At 53.6% G+C, this 20041-nt stretch overlaps 1 protein-coding gene across 1 annotated transcript in view; it reads right to left on the bottom strand.

The window, feature by feature from the left end:
• Positions 1-20041, bottom strand: part of MYO18B (myosin XVIIIB) — a 239396-nt gene that overhangs the window by 62827 nt on the left and 156528 nt on the right. The window contains 5 exon segments of the mRNA XM_052654574.1: positions 4563-4748; positions 7895-8032; positions 9147-9230; positions 9995-10111; positions 11196-11309. Coding sequence (XP_052510534.1) covers positions 4563-4748; positions 7895-8032; positions 9147-9230; positions 9995-10111; positions 11196-11309 — 639 coding nt within the window.

Genomic DNA, 20041 nt, shown 5'->3' with positions numbered 1-20041 from the left:
AGTGTCAGACCCAAGTAATGAAGGGTAAACCCAACAGGCACAGCCTTCAAAGCCGGTGCATCTGGCTGGAAGCCAGCAGAGGCCTGGCCTTCCAGTCACCCTCAGTTCTTTCAGTTGCCCTTGACCTCCCTTGGCTACACTGTCCTGGGGCTGAGGTGGTTTCGCCCGAGCTCTGTTAACTATGGAAAAACAACAGGACATAAATCCACAGATGAGCTGTCTCGCCACCCCAATGACAAAGGGTCTTGAATGATTTAGAGCCAGAATATTCTTTTTTCCATAATGGCTCCTGGAGTCGCCAGGAATAGTACATTTACGAAAATTAATGGCAAAACCTCATTTTTCTTTTTTCTGGGAAGAGAAGTTCCATTGGCGGGGTAATTGATCCTGATCTGGACGTGCCGGTGCACCGGCCAGGGGTGTAAATCATTCACACGAAACAACTCACGGCCTTTTAAACCAACACTGGCAGTGACAAATGGTACCAGCTGGGACAGGCGGGAAGGAAAGCAGAGGGCAGAGCCATCAACATCCTTCCCGCTTCTCGCCACGGCCCAGGATGCGGGTTCCTTTGCGGGGTCTCCTGCAGCAGAGAGACCATCTCTCAGCAGGGGTGGGTTGGGAGGGCAGTGTGCTGTCCCAGTGAGAGCTTTGAGCTGGACACGCAGGGAAGCTGACCCCAGCTCTGCCACCTGACTCTGCAGCCCTGGGGTTGCACCACGCGTCCACACCTGCTGGGGTGATAGAAGCATGAAAGAAGGTGACATCTGGGACTTCCCTGGCAGTGCAGTGACTGAGACACTGCAGCTGCAATGCAGGGGGCCAGGGTTTGATCCCTGGTCAGGGAACTAGATCCCACCTGCTGCAACTAAGACTTTGCTTGCCTCAACTAAAGGTCCTGTGTATCGCAACACAAATCTGGCAGGCACCAAATAAATAAACTTTTTTTTTTTAAAAAAAAGATGACATCTGCAAAGAGCCAAAGCCCAGAGTGACCCAATCAATGTGTGTTCAGGGAACAAATGCATGAATGCTTGGCTCAGGGAGTTCAGAAACTCATTCTCTCTCTCAGGGAGATTTGAACTTTCAAGATAGAAGAGGGCAATGGTTACTCACAGAAAATGACTTGTGAGCAGGAGCATGATGCCAACTGGCCTTGTAAGACCGTCCAGCACACGGATCCTTTGTTCTCCCGCGAAAGTTCGGAGCCACCAGCACAGAGAAACATAGAAAATACACAAGCAGTAGCCTTGGCGGTGTTTCTCCCTGAGGTTTACGCTCCTTGGGGGTGAGGGTCCATCTTTCCCTGCTAGTCCCTAACATCCAGCCCTGGGTTTGGCCTGGAGTAAAAACTAGGGATATATATCAATTCAAAGAATGAAAGAACTGGAACCCTGACTGCCTCCCAGGTGAAGTCTATCAAGAACACACGGCACAGAGCAGCCATCCCTTGTCTTATGGGGTGGAAGGGAAGAAGGCAAACTGGTGGCATAGCCATAAGCCTGAAAGGTGAGATGCCATCTCCTGGATGCCTGGCAGAGTGCCAGGACGCCACGCCAACGGGAGGGGCCTCGGCAACAGGCCTCCTCTGAGAACTCCCCTCACCCAACTCTCCCACCAGCAGTGCTCTGCCCACACTGTCAGCTTCTGCAAAAAGCAGGGGCCGTGTGATTCCCTGTCCCTCCCCTCCAATGCCATCTGCGTGCCATGCCCAGAGTTGGTGTTCAGTAAATTGATAAATGAGGATATGAGGAAATATGACATCGTCTCCTCCCCCAGTGGAAATATCTATCCTGGGGCTCAAAGGCAAGGTGTCTGTAAGAAGGCAGGTGGGTTGATGAGCTGGGGACATCCACTATTAGGACAGGCCTGTGGCCTGATGCTGTCCCTGTGCGCCCTGCCCCCACAGAATCATTGCAGCAACAGCCGGCTGTGCAGCAACGCACCCTCCCTCCGGAGGGGCTGGAAGAGGGGCCCCCTGAGAGTTACCTCCTCCCAGAACCTGTCAACACGGCCTTATGCGGAAAAAGCATGTTTATAAATATAACTAAGGCAAAGACCTCAGATGAAATCAGATTGGATTTAGAGTGGGCCCGAAATCCCGTTACAGGTGGCCTTAGTAGAAAAGGTCGAAGGGCATCTGACACACACACGCACAGGAGGACCATGTGGAGACAGAGGCAGAGGCTGGAGTGACCCAGCCACATGCCAAGGGCCACCTAGAGCCACCAGAATTTGTAAGGGCAAACAAGAATTCTACCCTGGAACCATCAGAGGGAGCGTGGACCTGCCAATATTCTGATTTCAGACTTTGGCCTTCAGAACCATGAGAGAAAAAATTGCTCTCGGTTTAAAGCACCCAGTTAGGACTTCCCTAGTGGTCCAGTGGCTAAGAGTTTGCATTCCGTGTGCAGGGGGCCCAGATTCAATCCCTAGTCAGGGAACTAGACCCTGCATGCCACAACAAAGATCAAAGATCCTGGGAGCTGCAACTAAGACCCAGTGCAGTCAAATACATATGGATGGGGAGGGAAGTGGGAGGGGGCTTCAGGATGGGGAACACATGTACACCCGTGGCAGATTCATGTCAATGTATGGCAAAACCAATACAATATTGTAAAGTATTAGCCTCCAATTAAACTAAATTTATATTAAATAAACAAATAAACAAACCACCCAGTTTGGAGTAAATTTCCAAGGCAGCCCTAGAAAACTAATACACCACCCACCCCCAAAGACAACAAAATGAAAAGGATAGTTCAGCCTTGGTAAGCTTATCCAGAATCTTGAAACAGGAAACCAGAGAAAATGCAGGTCTAACCAGCAAATGTGTAAGCTTTGTGCTTTAGAGTTTTGATCCGTATTATGGGGGTTGCACTATAACCTTTGCCATCTTTTAGGGCCTTTATAGATCTTAAGTATACGATGTCCCTGGAAAGGAGAGTCATGTTCCACCCAATAGGGGTGCGCAGAGGGAAGTTAAGAAGAGCGGAAAGGAGAGGACAGCTCAAAGAGAGAAAGAGAAAAAGAGCAGAGGGGAGAGGAGGAAAACCACCACCTGATGTGACCGGAAAGCCTGGGTGTGTGGCCAGTTAACGAAGACATCAGAGGGGAAAGGCTGGAATGCTGTCTGAGTCCAGCCAGAGCTGGCAGGAGGGGAGCTGGGCTGCATGAGAAGCAGGGATGGTCAACGAGGAAGTTAGCCTGTCAGTTGGAAGAAAGAGCCTCACCCGCTCCTGGGGCCACTGGGGGCGAGGTGGAGTGGAGGAGCTGCCAGTCACAGGGCTCGGATTCTGTCTGGGAACCTGGGTCTCTGTGCGGAGCCTCGCCAACCCACACGACAGGCGGCCTGCTGGCCTGTCAAGGGCAGAGCTGACGGGAGTGACACCGGCCGCGGGAGGCAGGGGCCCGAGAAATAAACTTGCTGCAGGAGGACAGGTGGTGAGACCTGTCACAGCCCAGAGTGGACCGGGCAGGAAAGAGATAATGACGGTGATTTAGAGCCCTCTGGGCTGAACCACAGCGCGATATGGGTTGTCTCAGATCAGGTGCCTGGTGGCAGGTCAAGGGGGTGCCGGGTGCCTCCCAGGCCACGCAAGTGGAAACCTGGAGGCTGGGAGACAGCTGGGCTCCTGAGGGAGAGGAGGAGCAGGCTGTCTCAGGTGCTCTGTGATCCCTGCAGGAAACTGTCCTCATGAAAATATAATCGACTATGGAGAAACCTTCCCATTGGGAAGGAAATGCAATTTAAAATGTAGCCTGAGCCACAGCAGGGGACAAGCATGGCTCAGTGAATAAAGGCGGAGACTGCAGAGTTGGGCAGAGCTGAGCTCAATGTCTCACTTGTGTGTGGCCCTGAGAAAGTGAATGTACCACTCTGGGCCTCAGTCTGACACGTGTGTGTCCCCGGGCCTCGGCTTTCCCATCTGAAAATGGCAATAAGATCAGTACCTGCCTCACAGGATTGCACAGAGATTTAAATGAGAAAGGATTAACTCAGAACCTGGCACCTGGCCAATGCTTAATAAGCAGTGGGCTTAGCACAACTGCTTTTGTCTTTTATCTCTGTGGTGGTTGTTAACAGCCCAGGAAGAGCTCTCGTGCTTGCTAGGTATGACCTGGACAAGTCTGCTCTGTCAAGCCTCAGTCTCCTCATCTGTAAAGGGGGATAATAATTCCGACTTGGCATGGCTGTAACGACTACATGACGATTACATGGTATTATGGGTCTTAGGAGTATGCAAGAGAGAAATTTAGTAAATGCTGAGTCTCTCCTCTTTGCACAAGGCTGCCCTGCCTCTGGAGCAGAAAGTGTGAGGCAGGAAGAGAAAGTTCGGAGCCTGAGACACAAAGGTGGCTGAACGCCATCCTGCAGGAGTGAACGGCATTGGACACGCCCCCGGAGTTTGGGGCCAGTGGCAGGGTCGGCTCGCAGCCCATCCCCTGCCAGTTTCTTCCCTGCTTCCGGTTTACACCAAGTCCCTAGAGGCCTGCGCCTGAGGCCCTTCCTCAGAAAGGAGGAGGGCTCCCCTCCAGAACCCCGGTCCCAGGACGGCACTCACCAGCTCCATGCACCGCCGGCTGGCCTCGGCCTCCCGCTGCACCAGCTCTTCCATGTCCGCCTTAAGCTCCTCCAGGCGCCGCTGGTAGTACTGGCTGTTCTCCCGCTGCTGGGACTCGGCCGCGGCCGCCTGCGAGAGCTCCTCGCCCATCTTGATCAGGCTGTCCCGAAGCCGGATCACCAGCACCTGCAGCCCGGGCAGAGGGCACACACCCAGCCTGGAGTTAGAGGTCTGGGGCCTGACACCGGGGGGCTCCAGAACAGAAACCCTCTGCTGAGTCTCTGTGCCTTTTAATGAAGCGACTGGGGTAAGAACCATGATTTCTGGTACAAAAATGAAGGAAACGTAGAAAATGAGAGCTGTTACTCTGGAAGGCAGTGTACATAGTGACTGACGCTGAATTCACGCTCTGGGTTCAAATCCTACCTCTACCTATCTGCCTAGCTGTGTGACCCTGGGCAGGTAATTAACCTTTCTGAGAGGAAGGGATGCCTGTACCTATGTCTCAGGGATGCTCTGAGAGTTGGACACATTAAGTTATACAGAAGGCTTGGCTCAGTACCCAGCACGTCCTGTGTGCTGGGTAAGGGCTGGGAATTAATATTTATAGCAGCCTTCATTCAGCTGAAGGTTTGGAAGGTGGAGTGGTGCCATGGAGAAGACATCAGGCAGGGAGGAGAGGGAGAGGTGGGTGCAAACCCCTTCCCCAAGGTGGGTTTCTGTTTCCTGATTTGTAAAACAAGGAGGTTTGAGCAAGTCATCTCCTGTGAGCCTCAGCTCTCCTACTTTATGGCATTCTTCTTTGTGTGTGTGTGTGTGTGTAAAGGCCAGAAGGACACGATGAAACTATGAAGAGAGAGAAAAGAGCTGTGGGCATCACTGAAGACCTTAACCCAACAGCGGGGGCTGCAAAATTCATGGCCAACAAGTCTGGAACCAATCGATTCTGGTGGGCAAATACTCGAGTGTTGACATAAAATGGAGCCTGCGTGAAGATTTTAGGTCCATGCTAAGGATTCTGAACCCCTTTCCAGATCAGAGTCTGAATGATAGTCTGAAAGGAAAGCTTCACAACTTGTTTCCTCTTTTCCCATTCAGCTGGAGTTTAGTAACAGTTTCAAAGGGCAACAGGAGGGTCATAAGAAGAGTGCCCAAACTGTGTCCCCAAGGTCTCCCATCTCCAGGACCTGGGGCTCTGCTAAATTCCAACAGTGATGTCAGAGGAAAGGTGAGTCTGGAGATAGAATCTGCCGTTTCAAGTTATTCTACCATGGCTTTTTTCTCTGCTGCTGCTAGAATCAAGCAAAAAATTCTATGTGATGCAGCTCAATATTACATATTTCGTCATTTAAAATATCACAGATCAGAGTTCCATGGAGATCTGCAGAGACAATTATGCCCTGAGGAATCCCGTGAGCAATTCTGAGAACCATGGAGGGTCAAGGCGGAGAGTTTTTCTCTGGTCTTCATCCAGAGCAGCTTTCCTAGAGACCAGATGCCCAACAGAGGGTCAGGAGAAAATGTTTCAGAGTGAGAAGAGTAGCCTTCCATTGACCAAACACACGGTCACCCTGTCGGGGAGCCAGCTAGCCACAGGAGATGAGAACCCGAGACCAGAAGGGAGCAAAGGTCAGGAGTCAGTCTTCTCTTATCCCTGATGCTACCCGCTTTATCTTGAAAGACTCGACCTTTCCGGGGCCATCTTCTCACTCTCTCCCACCTGCCCCAGGGGCTGCGATGAACATCACGTGGAGCAGCTGATGTAGAAGGTTCTGGCAGTGGTGACGGCCTCTGTAAATGTCCCATGCCGCTGGTGTACAGAGCTAACAGTGAAGACAGTCACTGAACCCCACCACTGCCCATCCAAGTCCTGGAAACATCCGCCTGGAAACGTCCCTGATTCCCTAGCCTGAAAAGACTTCCATCCTTCAAGCCTCACAGGCCTCTCTCCTTATTATGGGTGTTTCAGTTCAGTTCAGTCACTCAGTCGTGTCCGACTCTTTGCGACCCCATGAATTGCAGTACGCCAGGCCTCCCTGTCCATCACCAACTCCCGGAGTTCACTCAAACTCATATCCATCGAGTCGGTGATGCCATCCAGCCATCTCATCCTCTGTTGTGCCCTTCTCCTCCTGCCCCCAATCCCTCCCAGCATCAGAGTCTTTTCCAATGAGTCAACTCTTCGCATGAGGGGGCCAAAGTACTGGAGTTTCAGCTTTAGCATCATTCCTTCCAAAGAACACCCAGGACTGATCTCCTTTAGACTGGACTGGTTGGATCTCCTTGCAGTCCAGGGACTCTCAAGAGTCTTCTCCAACACCACAGTTCAAAAGCATCAGCTCTTCGGCACTCAGCTTTCTTCACAGTCCAACTCTCACATCCATACATGACCACAGGAAAAACCATAGCCTTGACTAGATGGACCTTTGTTGGCAAAGTAATGTCTCTGCTTTTCAATATGCTATCTAGGTTGGTCATAACTTTTCTTCCAAGGAGTAAGCATCTTTTAATTTCATGGTTGCAGTCACCATCTGCAGTGATTTTGGAGCCCCAAAAAATAAAGTCTGACACTGTTTCTACTGTTACCCCATCTATTTCCCATGAAGTGATGGGACCAGATTCCATGATCTTCGTTTTCTGAATGTTGTGCTTTAAGCCAACTTTTTCACTCTCCTCTATCACTTTCATCAAGAGGCTTTTTAGTTCCTCTTCACTTTCTGCCATAAGGGTGGTGTCATCTGCATATCTGAGGTTATTGATAATTCTCCCGGCAATCTTGATTCCAGCTTATGCTTCTTCCAGCCCAGCGTTTCTCATGATGTACTCTGCACCCACGTCTCCTACAAAGCTCTGTGCTTCTGGGAAGCAGCATCTATCTTTCATGCTCCTGAAACAAAGCCTGACACTAGCTACAAAAGAAGTGTCCCACGCCTGTGTGGATGAGCGGGGGGCAGCGGGTGAAGATGGGCAGAAATGGATCAATGGATAAAAGATGGACAGAGGGATCAAGGTCTAAAGGGGAGAAAAGCAGAGAGGAAGCAAAGAAAGAAGAAAAAGGAAGTAGAACAAATGGAAGGGGGAAGATGGATGGACCAACGCCGGTGGATAGAGATGGGGATGGAGGAGGCGGACAGGCCGAGTGGATGAGCAGCTAGTGGGCCAGGGAGACTGAAGGAAGGAGGGAGGGAGGGAACTCAGGTGGGAGGTGGGTGAGTGATACAGATACAGACAGAGGCATACGGGAGGACAGACGAAGGGAGGGGGAAGGGTGGAGCCGGCACAAAAGCCCGCACAGCTCTAGGTCTGGGCAACATTTACACGCCAACTGGTACCTCGAATCTCTTGATTTGCACTTTCTGGAACTCTGTCTTGTTCTCCAGGTCACAGATGACTGCCTCCTGCCTGCTGACGATGGCCCGGTCCACGGTGGACTGCTCCAGGTACTCGATGCGCATCTGGGCCACCTGCAGCTGGGAATGCACCCAAGACGGCTACTGACCCTGCGGCAGCCTGAGTCCTGGATCGGGGGCTCCGGCCAGACCCAGCTCCGGGGCCATCCACACCGCTCCTTCTCAGCTCAGGTGTGCAGGCACTGCCAGATCCAGGCTGAGGACCCGCCCCTGGAGCCCACCCTGCCCGTGCCTTCAGCTTTCACTCAGGCCTGTAGCCAGTGCTTCGCTTACCTCCGGCTCTTGCCCTGGGGTCTGAGGGCAGCAAAGCTTTCGCATCAAGGACACTACTGAAAGTAGGTTTGGGAGCCAAGCCGCTATCCTGGAGTTCCAAAGCTGGCTCCCCAGGCTAGCTGGCTGAGTCTGGGAAGGTCAGTGTGCTCCCCTGAGCCTGTGTACTCACTCTCATGAATGGAGACTGGAGGAGATTAATGCCTTGCACATAATAAGCACCAGCAAATGGCCACTCCCACTGTTATTTTGTTCTGCTGTGGTCATTCTTTGCCCACATGGACTGCTGGAACCAAGTCACTAAGTGGGCACATGCGTGGGTTCTAAGAGAGCTTTGAGAGTTTCATGGATGGTAGCAACTCACTAGGTAATGAGGGGAATTTAGGGAACTTAGGAGAAATCAGGACTTAAAAGGAAGTTTCACAGAGGCTGGTGATCCTGTCTTGCACTGACCAGCCCTGTTCCTTGGAGCCACTTCTCAGGGGGAGAAATCCTGCTCTGAATGTCTGATAGGCCTCACTGCGTGCGGCATCTATGGGTGTGAACAAGCATGGGCAGTAGTGTGTGTGTGTGTCTATGGGTGTGAACAAGCATGGGCAGTAGTGTGTGTTTGCGTGTCTACGGGTGTGAACAAGCATGGGCAGTAGTGTGTGTTTGCGTGTCTACGGGTGTGAACAAGCATGGGCAGTGGTGTGTGTTTGCGTGTCTACGGGTGTGAACAAGCATGGGCAGTGGTGTGTGTTTGCGTGTCTACGGGTGTGAACAAGCACGGGCAGTGGTGTGTGTGTCTTCTGGAACTGTCCTCAATTCATCTGCCGTGTGACTGAAGCTGAGTGAACAACTGAGTGAATGAAAAGCAGTTCCCGTGGCCCTCCCCCACTACACGGCGGCTGTGAGCACATACTTGTTCCTGAAGCTTGTTCTTCTCCTTCTTGGCTTCCTCCAGCTGCAGCTGTAGTTCCTGGATCTGCCCAATGTCAGCAGCAGACTGGTGAGATGAAAAGTGTCATCTTGAGACCACAGGCTCTGCTGGAAGTCCCTTGTTCTCCCACCCACAGATATGTGCATATCACAGAGTGTCTGTGACAACAGCTAGTTCTAAAGGGCCCCTCACATCCCCCCAGGATCTCAGCGACAGCAGTTCATTCCCACGCCATAGCCCATAGCTTCGGTCAACTGTCCAGCACCTTATCACAGGCCCTGAGAGCCCAGATGGAATGAGACGGCTGTGGCACTAGGGCCAGAATTCGGAGGGAAGAGTACTATTTGAGGTCAGGTAACTGGGGTTCCAGACGTGGATTCCAGTCATAGCAAGCTGCAGAACCTCTCTGCACCTCAGTGTCCCCATCTGTAAAATTGGCTGATGGTCTCTGCTGAGACCCTCTACATAGGGTCTGTCTGAAGACTAAATGAGGCAATGGAGAGTCCTTAAGAAAGACTTGAGCCAAATGGCTGAATGTGACTATCCCCAGAGAGGGTTCCAGAGGGGAGGAGGGCTCCTTGCTTTCTATTTTCCACAGGTATTTATTCTTTTACAGTATTTATAATGGGCGTACTAATTTACTGCTTTTGTAAATCAACAAATAAATGTCCATCTTGAACAAAAGTAAGTTTGAGTCATGATTCCTATTTACCTTTGTGGTTTATCCTCCAAGGTCCTGAGACCAGAGAGTGGCCCGACTGAGTGGCCTGCTCACTGTCCCCGCCCACCCGCCCAAGGCCGCCAAGCCGCCTTCTGCCCAAGGCCACTACCTGAGCAATGAGGTCCTTGTGCTTCTGCATGAGATCGTTCAGATCGTCCTGGTCCTCATCAATGCGCTTCAGGAGGTCCGCCCTCTCAAACTGCAGCCGGTACAGCTGCTCGTCCACCTGGCAGAGCAGGACGAGGGCAGGTGAGGTAGGAGGGGGTGGGAGAAGCTCTGGGGGGGGGGGGAGGGGGTGATGAGCAGCAGGGACACTTGCCCGTGGGTGTGTCAGCACCTCCTGTGGGTATGTCATGCACACTAGGCAGGCATGCGGCTGGCTGCATGAATGCAGCATGTGTGCGTGGATAGATCTGTAAGCCCACCCAGGAATCTACTCATACACAACTTAAGTGAGCATGGTGCATATGTGTGAGTAATCTCAGTAACTATGGCTAAACTTAGATGTTTATTTTACCTACAAGGGTCTTTATCTGGAGGTGAGTCTGTGACCTTGTATGTCAGCGTGTACATTCATCCCTGTACACGAGTGTATGTCAGTGTTTATGGGCAGGTTCCCCTCGATCTAGCACCAACCAAACCTGGGACAAAAGGGCCAGATATAAGCTTTTGCCGATAACTCTCTAGCTCCACCTAAACTTTAGGGTTTTACATGTTGTGTATAAATTTAAGCCAACCCTGTACACCCAGAGAGGGCACATAGAAACCACACCCCATCTTCACCAGCGTAATAGATCTGTGATGCATGGTCATTTGTCCCTGATCAGCGCTGAGATCCCAGATGGCTGGGGTCCTTTTAGGAGTGAGTCCAAACGGGCTCCGCCTGGAAGTCTGGCCCTGAAGAAGTAGCCCGCAACAGCGGCCACATGCCCTCCTGGCGTGGTGAGCACACAGCTGGTCTACCACAGGTGACTGGCGGTGGCGGGCATGGTGTGGGCTCACGACAGATGGCTGCACTCCCACGTCCGGTTCCGGTGCTGAGCGAACGACAGGCTCAGACTGGAAGTGTCCCCCGGGGCTGAGCACCCTGGGCCCACAGGGGCCGCCTTGCCTCCCTTCATACAGCTGACCCTCACACACCCCCCCGACGCCTCGATCACGCTCAGCTCCGAGAAAGCTGCCAGTACTCTCCCAGTGCCGAGCACTCAGTGGGTCTACGAGGGGCGCCTGGACCTCCGCGCACAGCACAGGGCGTGCCCCGGGCCCTCCCGCTGTGTCCGCGGCGGTCCCGCCCCGGGAGGCACAGGTACCAGGCTCTTGCTGCGGGCCATGCTCTCCAGCTCGCTGTGCATGTTCTCCAGGTCTGCTGTCAGCGCCTTCTGGGTCTTCAAGGCATCTTCACACTTGGCTTCACTCTGCTCCAGCTGGACCCGGCAGGAGGGGGAGGGGGAGGGGAAAGGTCTCATGAGGTGCCCCCTTGATCGGCCCTTCCAGCAAGGGGAGTGCAGGCGACCCTCCCATCTTCATGGCTGTTCAACTCACACAGGGGGCAGCAGAGCTGTCTGCAGTAGAGGCGGCTGGGTTCCAAGTCCACTCAACACTGACGAAGCCCTGCCCCACGAAGTAAGGCCAGGCCACCCCCGATTTACCGCCAGGGGCGAGCCCCCACCCATTCAGCAGGTATTTGCTGCCACCCACTCAGCACTTGGCACACACAGAACAGTCATGGTGGTCCCTGCCCTCCCATGGGGGACACAGGAAGGGACAGGTAATGACAGCCCCTCTGAGGGTACAAGGAGGAGGAGGGCATGAAGACCCTGAAACACAGGATGGGGGCCGGGAAGGCTTCCTAGAGGAGGTGCTCATAGTTCATTCAGTGGGCACTTGCCAAGCAGATGTTTTTAATCAGAATTGTGAACCCCCTTTTAAATGGTATGCAAAATATTCTATGTGTGAGCACCTCCTGGTACATGACTTCACTAGATTCCTGAAGGTTAAGAGCCACTGACTTCAAGTTTCTCTTTCTCGACCTTTCTTTTCCTTCTGTCCACTTGCACACAGCAGGCCCCCTATGCTGGCAGAGTGGGGCCAAGGGGGTGGGTACAAGGACCTTTGTGGCCCCAGAGGACAAACATTTTCCACTGGAGAAACCACATTCGTGCACAGACCCTAAGTCTGTTCTGCAATTGAGCATCCCCCCAGTTTCTGAACCCTACAATCTCTGAGCAGAAAACTGCCTTATAAATCACTGAAGGCAAGCACTTAAGGTTCAGAGAGGGCTGGAGCCTTGTTTGGAGTCACACAGCTGCAAGGAGCAACGACACCACTTGAATCGTCCAGACCAGCTTGCTTCCTCAACTGCCAGGCCACGGTCCCTCCAAAATAGTAAATGACATTAAGGTTGGTGCCAACAGACAGGGGGAGAAAAAAAGCAAGCTAGACTTCTACTGAAATGGCATGCACACAATCAGCTCCCTGAAGCCACCCAGCGAAGAGGCCCCACTGATCACTGTAAGGAAAATGGGTGGCCAGGGCAGAGGACGCCCCAAGGACAGCTGGCCAAGGGGGTCTCTGTGGGGAAAGGCCGCCTGGGACCACGCTCATCTTCCTCAGCACATCGGGGAGCTCAGCCCGACGTTAGCATCACAGTAACGACACTGGAGCTGGGGAGCAGGCAAGCTGCCTTCGTTCCAGTATCACCTGTCAGTCCTAGGGCAGACCTGGGAGGTGTGTGCTGCTAATACCCCCAGCGCACAGCCGGGAAACCAAGGCCCCAGCCTCCTCCCACAGCTTCCTGGCCCAGTGCCTCTAATCCCAGCCCCACACCCTGCCAGCAGCCACAGTTCCCCAAAGCTCCATCCTCAAGGCTTTAAGGAAAGTGTGTTTCTGCAACAGGGCCCCGTGCTGGGCTGGGTGGGGAGGGCGCGGTGACCCATTTCCCTCAGCAACTGGGAGGGACTAAGACACACTGAGAAAAATGATGTGGAGCAGAGGAGGTAATTGGCGATGTTAGAGCATAATCGACAGAGGAAATGAGAAGTCAGGTGTGGGCTCATCCCCCCAGCAGGTGACTCCAGGGCCTCTGGGAAGGCAGGGCAGGGGGTGGTGGGGTGGACGGCTCCTCTGCAGGCTGGCAGGGCAAAGCCAGTCCTCGATTTAGGCACAAGTCAGAGGCCTCATTAAGGAGAGGCACTTGATGCAACTAACACCTAAAAGATGCAAAGGAAATAGCCAGGTGGAGCTTTCAGTGGGAAGGTTCTCTGAATGGAGGCAACAGGAAGTGCAAAGGTCCTGAGGCAGGAACAGCAAGGAGCTTGGTGCTGCAGAACAGAAAGGCAGCCAGTATGGCTGGTCATACCAACAAAAGTCCGTCTAGTCAAAGCTATGGTTTTTCCAGGAGTCATGTATGGATGTGAGAGTTGGCCTATAAAGAAAACTGAGCACCAAAGAATTGATGCTTTTGAACTGTGGTGTTGGAGAAGACCCTTGAGAGTCCCTTGGACTGCAAGGAGATCCAACCAGTCCATCCTAAAGGAGATCAGTCCTGGGTGTTCATTGGAAGGACTGATGCTGAAGCTGAAACTCCAATACTCTGGCCACCTGATGCGAAGAACCGACTCACTGGAAAAGACCCTGATGCTGGGAAAGATTAAAGGCGGGAGGGGACAACAGAGGATAAGATGGTTGGATGGCATCATCAACGCGATGGACATGAGTCTGAGTAAACTCTGGGAGTTGGTGATGGACAGGGAAGCCTGGCATGCGGCAGTCCATGGGATCGTAAAGTCAGACACAACTAAGTGACTGAACTGAACTGAACTGATAGCTGGTCAGCCTCATAGGGAGGGCCAGGAGGCGGCGATGCTGAGGAGTGAGCCAGGGTGCCACGCTCAGGTTTGTTTCAGTCTGCAGGAAAGCCACACTCTCTAAGGAAGGCAGCATGATCTCCCTCTGGCTGCCATGGGAGGATGCACTTTTGTGGACAAAACTAGCAACAGGGCAGCCAGAGAGGATGCTGCTGTAGTCCTTCAGGAAGAGGTTGGTGGAGTGCTTCAATCAGAGAGGAAGTGGGGAGAAATGGAAGGGTCTACACAGGACGGTGTACAAGGAACAAAAGAAACGGGCAGGCAGGAGCAGATGGGCCAGCATGGGAGATGATGTCAGATAACTAGCAGTGGAAGGAGGTGTCCGGCAGGGGCCCTGCCAGGCCGAGTCGCTCGGCCCAGGTCCAGGAAGCAAGGGAGAGTCGTTGTAAGTGGAGCCCACAGACGACGCAGTTCCCATCTGCTGAGCCCCGCCTTTGGCTGAAGGAGGATTTCATCAACATGCTGCCGCTGGCCCTCAGAACCCCACAGAGGGAAGGCTGTATTTTCTGTCCCCTGGTGGCTCAGTGATAGAGAATCCACCTGCTAATGCAGGAGACACAGGTTCGATCCCTGGGTAGGGAAGATATCCTGGGGAAGGAAATGGGAACCCACTCCAGTATTCTTGCCTGGAGAATCCCATGGACAGAGGAGCCCAGCAGGCTACAGTCCACGGGGTCACAGAGAGTCGAACACGACTTATCCACTGAGCATGCACAATATCTGACATGCTCCTTCCTTTCCCCAGGCTCCCTGGAGCAAGCCGGGCAAGAGACAGCTCCTCCCTCCCCAGGCAGAGGGGCAGAGGTGGCACGCAGGCAGCACATGGGGCTGCAGGCGTCGGTCTCAGCTCCTGTCAGGCTGGAGAGGGGACTATCTGGCTCCTGATGGTTCAGGCATCAGTGGGCACACCTGCTACTGTTGCCTGGGGACGGTGTCCGGTACCTGGCCTCTATCTGCCTGGCTTCTCAACACCCCATGAGGTCCCTAGGAGAGAAGGTGTCGCTGTGAGGACCAGCTGACCTTGGAGGAGACAGAGGCTCATGGGGGTGAAGTGGCTCGCTTCCAGGCACACGGCCAGCAGCAGGGAAACCTGGTTGGTCCAACCCCAGAGCCCAAGCCCTTAACCATTGTACTCCGCTGCCCCTCATGGAAAGCCACACTCTGAAAAGAGCAGGATGGATTAAAATAAAGAGAGCACTCCAACTGCAGAGAATACAGCCCAGGGGCTTGCTGTGACCACGGAAGCCACTCAGTCCTGTCACGTGACCTGAGCCAGGTGGGGCTGTAGAATGACAGGGAGAATCGACAGAACTCGGATTCTGAGTCCACTGAGGAAACACATCGAGACCAGAGCCTTCCTGGGAGGAAAGAGTTCACACCAAAGGGAAGCGGCAGGAAACTAAGCCATGCTGGCCCCTCTAGGCGCCAGGTGCACTGTGGGTGGGGTCAGACCTGGACCGTCTTTTCAGCCAGTCACTGAGCACACTGCGCCTCAGCTTCCTCATCTATAGCATGGGGCTGGTCACATTCCAGGACCAGTGCAGAATAAATCAGTGAAAACCCGAGCGTGCTTAGCACAGCGCCTGGCGCTGAGGCAATGCCAAACAGGAATGGTGGAGATTGCTGTTGTCTCTTTCATCACTGGGCCTTCCCTGATAACTCAGGTGGTAAAGAATCTGCCTGCAATGCGGGAGACCCCAGTTCGATTCCTGGGTTGGTAAGATTCGCTGGAGAAGGGAAAGGCCACCCACTCCAGTATTCTCGGCCTCCCTAGTGGCTCAGCTGGTAAAGAAGTCTCCTGCAATGCGGGAGACCCAGGTTCGATCCCTGGGTTGGGAAGATCCCCTGAAGAAGGGAAAGGCTACCCATTCCAGTGTTCTGGCCTGGAGAATTCCATGGATTGTATAGTCCATGGGGTCGCCAACAGTTGGACAGGACTGAGCAACTTTCACTTTCACTTTCATCACTGACTAGCCTGAGAAGTGAGGACTTTCCAACCCCCTTTTAGAGGCGAAGAGAGTGCCAGAGAGGCCAGGCTGTCGTGGTCACGGGGCCAGTGAGGCAGGGCCTGGACCACAATCCCAGGGAAGGCTTTTAGGCTTCCTGGAAGACTCGGATGGCTGGAGGGAGGGTGCTGGCCCCAGAGGCAAGCAAGTCAAGCAGGCCCAGGTTTCACTGGGTCTGGATGGGCAACACCGGAAATTACCCCAGCTCACGGACTCCCCCGGGGAAGGCCCAGGGATGCTGCTGACGAGCTGTGTTAATGCCGAGCTTTAAAAATTTCAATTTATTACACTTTAGGGAGCGGGAAGAAATACAGGGCCATCTCGGGCTGATTTTCCATTATGGATGACGTAGTGGAAGAATAACTCACTGCACGTTATTTCCATATTGAGGCTGCATGACTGATATTTTTATGAAGTCGGGAGGAAGTCACGGCAGGGCTGAGATCAGATCCCTCGGGCTTGCAACGTGGCCACCGCCGCTCTGAAGGTGTCTTCCCGGGGGGAGGGGGGAGGTCCAGGTGGAGCGGTCAGAGAGCAGCGGCTCCCCTGGAAGGTTGCCGGAGTCCCACCGCCAGCCCCACAGTCACGATGGCAACGAGCGTCCCGGGGGCAGCGGCCAGCACACCCGTCAGCTCCAAGTCACCACCCGTCCCCGTGGATAAGCCTTCCCGGGTTCCAGGCAGGACCCCACCATGGTGGGGAGGGCTGGCGGAGAAAAGGCCCCCAGGATTTCCACCCCCTCTAGACCTGGGATGGGGGCGGGACCCACAGCAGGCTCTCAGCGAAACAGCCGACTGATTGATCTTCCAGTTGATCTCCCTACAAGCTCACGGTTTCTCTCCTCTCAAGTCTTGCTTCTTGCAACATCAATACAATAATGTGCAGAGTACATGGGCACAGAGCACCACAATGCCTGTAATGGCCAGAAGCTCCTCTCCCCCTAGGGCAGTCCAGTCACCCCACCATCCACTTGCTGGATCAGCCACCCGTCCCAGTACTTGCACAAGGCAGGGCATCCATTCCTCCCCAGCCGCTGAGCCAGGAGACCGTGACCAGTGGCCACCATGTGCAGGAACGCAGGGGGCCGCGGCCCCGGCCTGGGCGGGCGCGGCGAGGTCCTGACTCCTAGACAGTGTGGGAGGACCCTGCAGGCCCTGGAAGCCTGAGCTCTCGAGGGCAAGAGGAGGCCAACAGTACCCAGGATGGGAGCGCCACAGCGGCCTGGGGGGCTGCTGAGCACGTGGGGGAGGCGTCCGAGCCCTCGCTCTGTGCCAGGCCTAGTTCCGCGTTCACTCCCTTAACCCTGACAGCAACACACTCGGCTCGGGTCAGCCGCCACTCTCGCTGCTGTTTCTGGGGAAATGACGGGTGGGGCGGAGAAGCGACTTAGCCGTCAGGCGGCCCAGACACCAGGCTCCCAGGGGCTAAGACTCCTCCCCTGCGTGCTCGGCAGCCCCCAGGCACCCAGAGCGCTTCCATACTGGATGAGGCTCATCTCCTCTCGCGCCTGAGCCGCTGGTTAACTGCACTCCTCTGTAACAGCGGTCCCACCACACAGGCTCCGGAACGGGAATCTGGCGATGTGACCGCACACGCCTACTCTCTTTCCTTCGGATCACAGCACCCCCATCTTCTCTGCAAAGAATGTCCATCCCTCAGGTGTCTGTGATGGGGCTGACACCCTTCCCTCGAGCCCAGAGGAGAAGCTCAAGACTCAGACTTGCCAGTTAGAGCACCGCCTTCTTTGGCCTCAGGGGTTAGTCGTGGGACAATAGCAAGACTGACACCAGGATTCTGGCTGTGACTATAGGCACAGCTTCTTCTGATACAGGATGTAAGCCTGGAATGTCCGTCCTGCCCCTGCCTAAGAATAAAAGGTGACCTCAAGATGCTGAGGCACGAGACGCATTCTTGATGTCATGACTGGAGCACCTAGACCTAGCCAAGCCTGAAGGCAGTCGTAGCCTCAGAACCTTTCAGATATTTCAGCCCGTCACATCCCTTTTTCTGCTTAATGAACTGTGAGCTGTGCTGTTGTGCCCTGGAACCCAGACACCAGGTGAGTGAGGGAGTCAGAAGAGCTAATACATACGCAGAGTCAGCCGCAGAGTAAACACCTGGAACCTGGGTGACAGTATTTGCTGCTTGTGCCCAAAGTTGGATCCAAGTAGTTCCCTCCAAAACCCTGTGACAGCGTAACAGCCGTGTATTTACTATTCTGTGTGTAGACAGTCCCCCTTCACTATTATTCAGTGGGGAGATGAAGACAGGATGAGATTTTTTCGACACCAACCACATCAGACACCGTGCAGGCCTTGAGGTTTATCACGACTGTAGCCCACCACAGCCATGCAGGGGAGAAATCAGCCTGGGCAGGGGAGTGACTTGCCCAAGGTCAGAGTCAAGTCCGTGAGACTCTCAACCCAAGCTGAAGAAAAAAAAAAACCATGCTGTTTCTGGGCCACCACCAGCCCCCTCTACACACAGCCTTTCTCTGCTGCAGAGTCTGTCTCAGGCATTCTCTCTCCAACACCCACCCCTCTCATTCAGTGGGAGGGAGGGCGATTGAGATTCCCAGCACACAGTCATCAACTACAAACCGATGAATAGCATTGCTTTCCCGTGCGACGCCATCTGCCCGCTCTAAATACCCGAGGTAAAATGTTTGCTTTGGACTTATTAAGCTACGAGATGAGTTGGCTTGACACACAGAATGAGCTAGGGAAAGAGGAAAAATTCTGATATTTTAGCAGAGTGGTCAGAACCTGGATTTCTGGGTCTGACTGAACAACTCAGAGGATTTAAAAATACCGCAGAGCAAATGCCATGGGAAGTGCTCTAAGAAATGGTGGCTTTGGCGGACTAATCTCAACACACCCTGGCCCGTGGCGGCCCAGCAGCACGCCCAGAAGAGTTACCCTTTAGTAGGAAGCTTTTCCCTGGAGGCAGTCACCAACATCTCAAACTACAGACAGCCCTGATAGAGAACAAATGTATTAAATGCAAACATACTAAAAATATCAGGTCAGGTCCACCGATGGTCTGTCCAGCTCAGAAGCTGGATGACAGCGGCCTCCAGGGAAATTTCCTAAGACCGTATGGTGGTTCCTCTGTGTCCTTGATCTCCAATCACTTGGGCACATTCTAAACGTTCTATGGCGTTCCTTACATTGTGCTAGAGGACTATCATTTATCGACGCACTGAAATGCCCTCTGAGGATTTACTGTTTCCACCATCCTTATCTCAGAGTAGTAACAATCATCATGATGAGTAGGGCAATAATAGTATCTGCTCTCTGTGGATGCTGACCACGTGTCTGTTAATTTGCAACACATACTGACTCTTGTCTTCATTTTACCGATGAGGAAACTGAGGCTCAGAGAGCCTTTGTAATATTCCAGTTAACTTGTCAAGGTCACACAGCTATTAAATGATGACTGGAGCCAGGAAGTGACCTGAGGTCGCTTTTAAATGCACAGCTTTTCCTTGTAAGCCCCGTGTCATGTGTTTACCACCTGCTGAGTAAAGCTGGTCTCCTTTTACTTGTTTGAAGTCTGTTTGAGAGTTTAGGAGCCCTTTCTAATTTTGTATTACAGGACCAAAGGACGGCACAGGTCCTACATGACTGAACAGACTTCAAGAATTTCCTTCCTGCCTTCCCTCTGGGAACGATGGATTTGTAACACACTCCAAAGAGAGAGAGAGGAAAAAATACAAACTTGAAAAAGCAGGATAAAATACTCAAAAAAGGTCCTCCCTGCCCCCATCCATTCATGCCCCCCTTTTAGTGATATTCCAGCTCCCCAGTGCTCCCCTAAATAGCATAGCATCTGACCACCTCCACGTCTGTCTTCCCACTGGAGAGGGGCTCTGAAGGGTCACTGGGCCTTGCGGCAGGGACTGCACACCCATGCGCCGAGGGAGCGAGGCTGCGAGACAAGCTCAGCGCATTGCTAAATCAGCCCCATTCAGCGGGGCTGCTGTCTGCCCCGAGCTGCCCACCGCCTCGTGTGGCTGTAGGAGCCCCGGATACCCCCTCCCGAGGCCACCCACTGCCCGGCCGTTCATAATGGCTCTAAGTCTAGATGACTTACATGCCCATCAACAGCAAAGGGGCTAAACTGTGATGCAGTTAGAAACCAGCAAGGAGAAGGACCCAGTGACCACGCGCAGTGTCCTCAGCCAGTCTCATCTGCATCAGTGGACCAAGGACAGCGAGATGGGGTTGGCGGGGAGGCGGGGGTGAGGAACGGGAACAGGCGGAGGGCGGGAACGCAGGTCAG

This window comes from Budorcas taxicolor, chromosome 17 (genome assembly GCF_023091745.1).
Source record: "Budorcas taxicolor isolate Tak-1 chromosome 17, Takin1.1, whole genome shotgun sequence".
Classification (NCBI taxonomy): Eukaryota; Metazoa; Chordata; class Mammalia; order Artiodactyla; family Bovidae; genus Budorcas; species Budorcas taxicolor.
The sequence above is the reverse complement of the archived record's forward strand: the minus strand, read 5'-3'. Positions and strand labels throughout refer to the sequence as shown.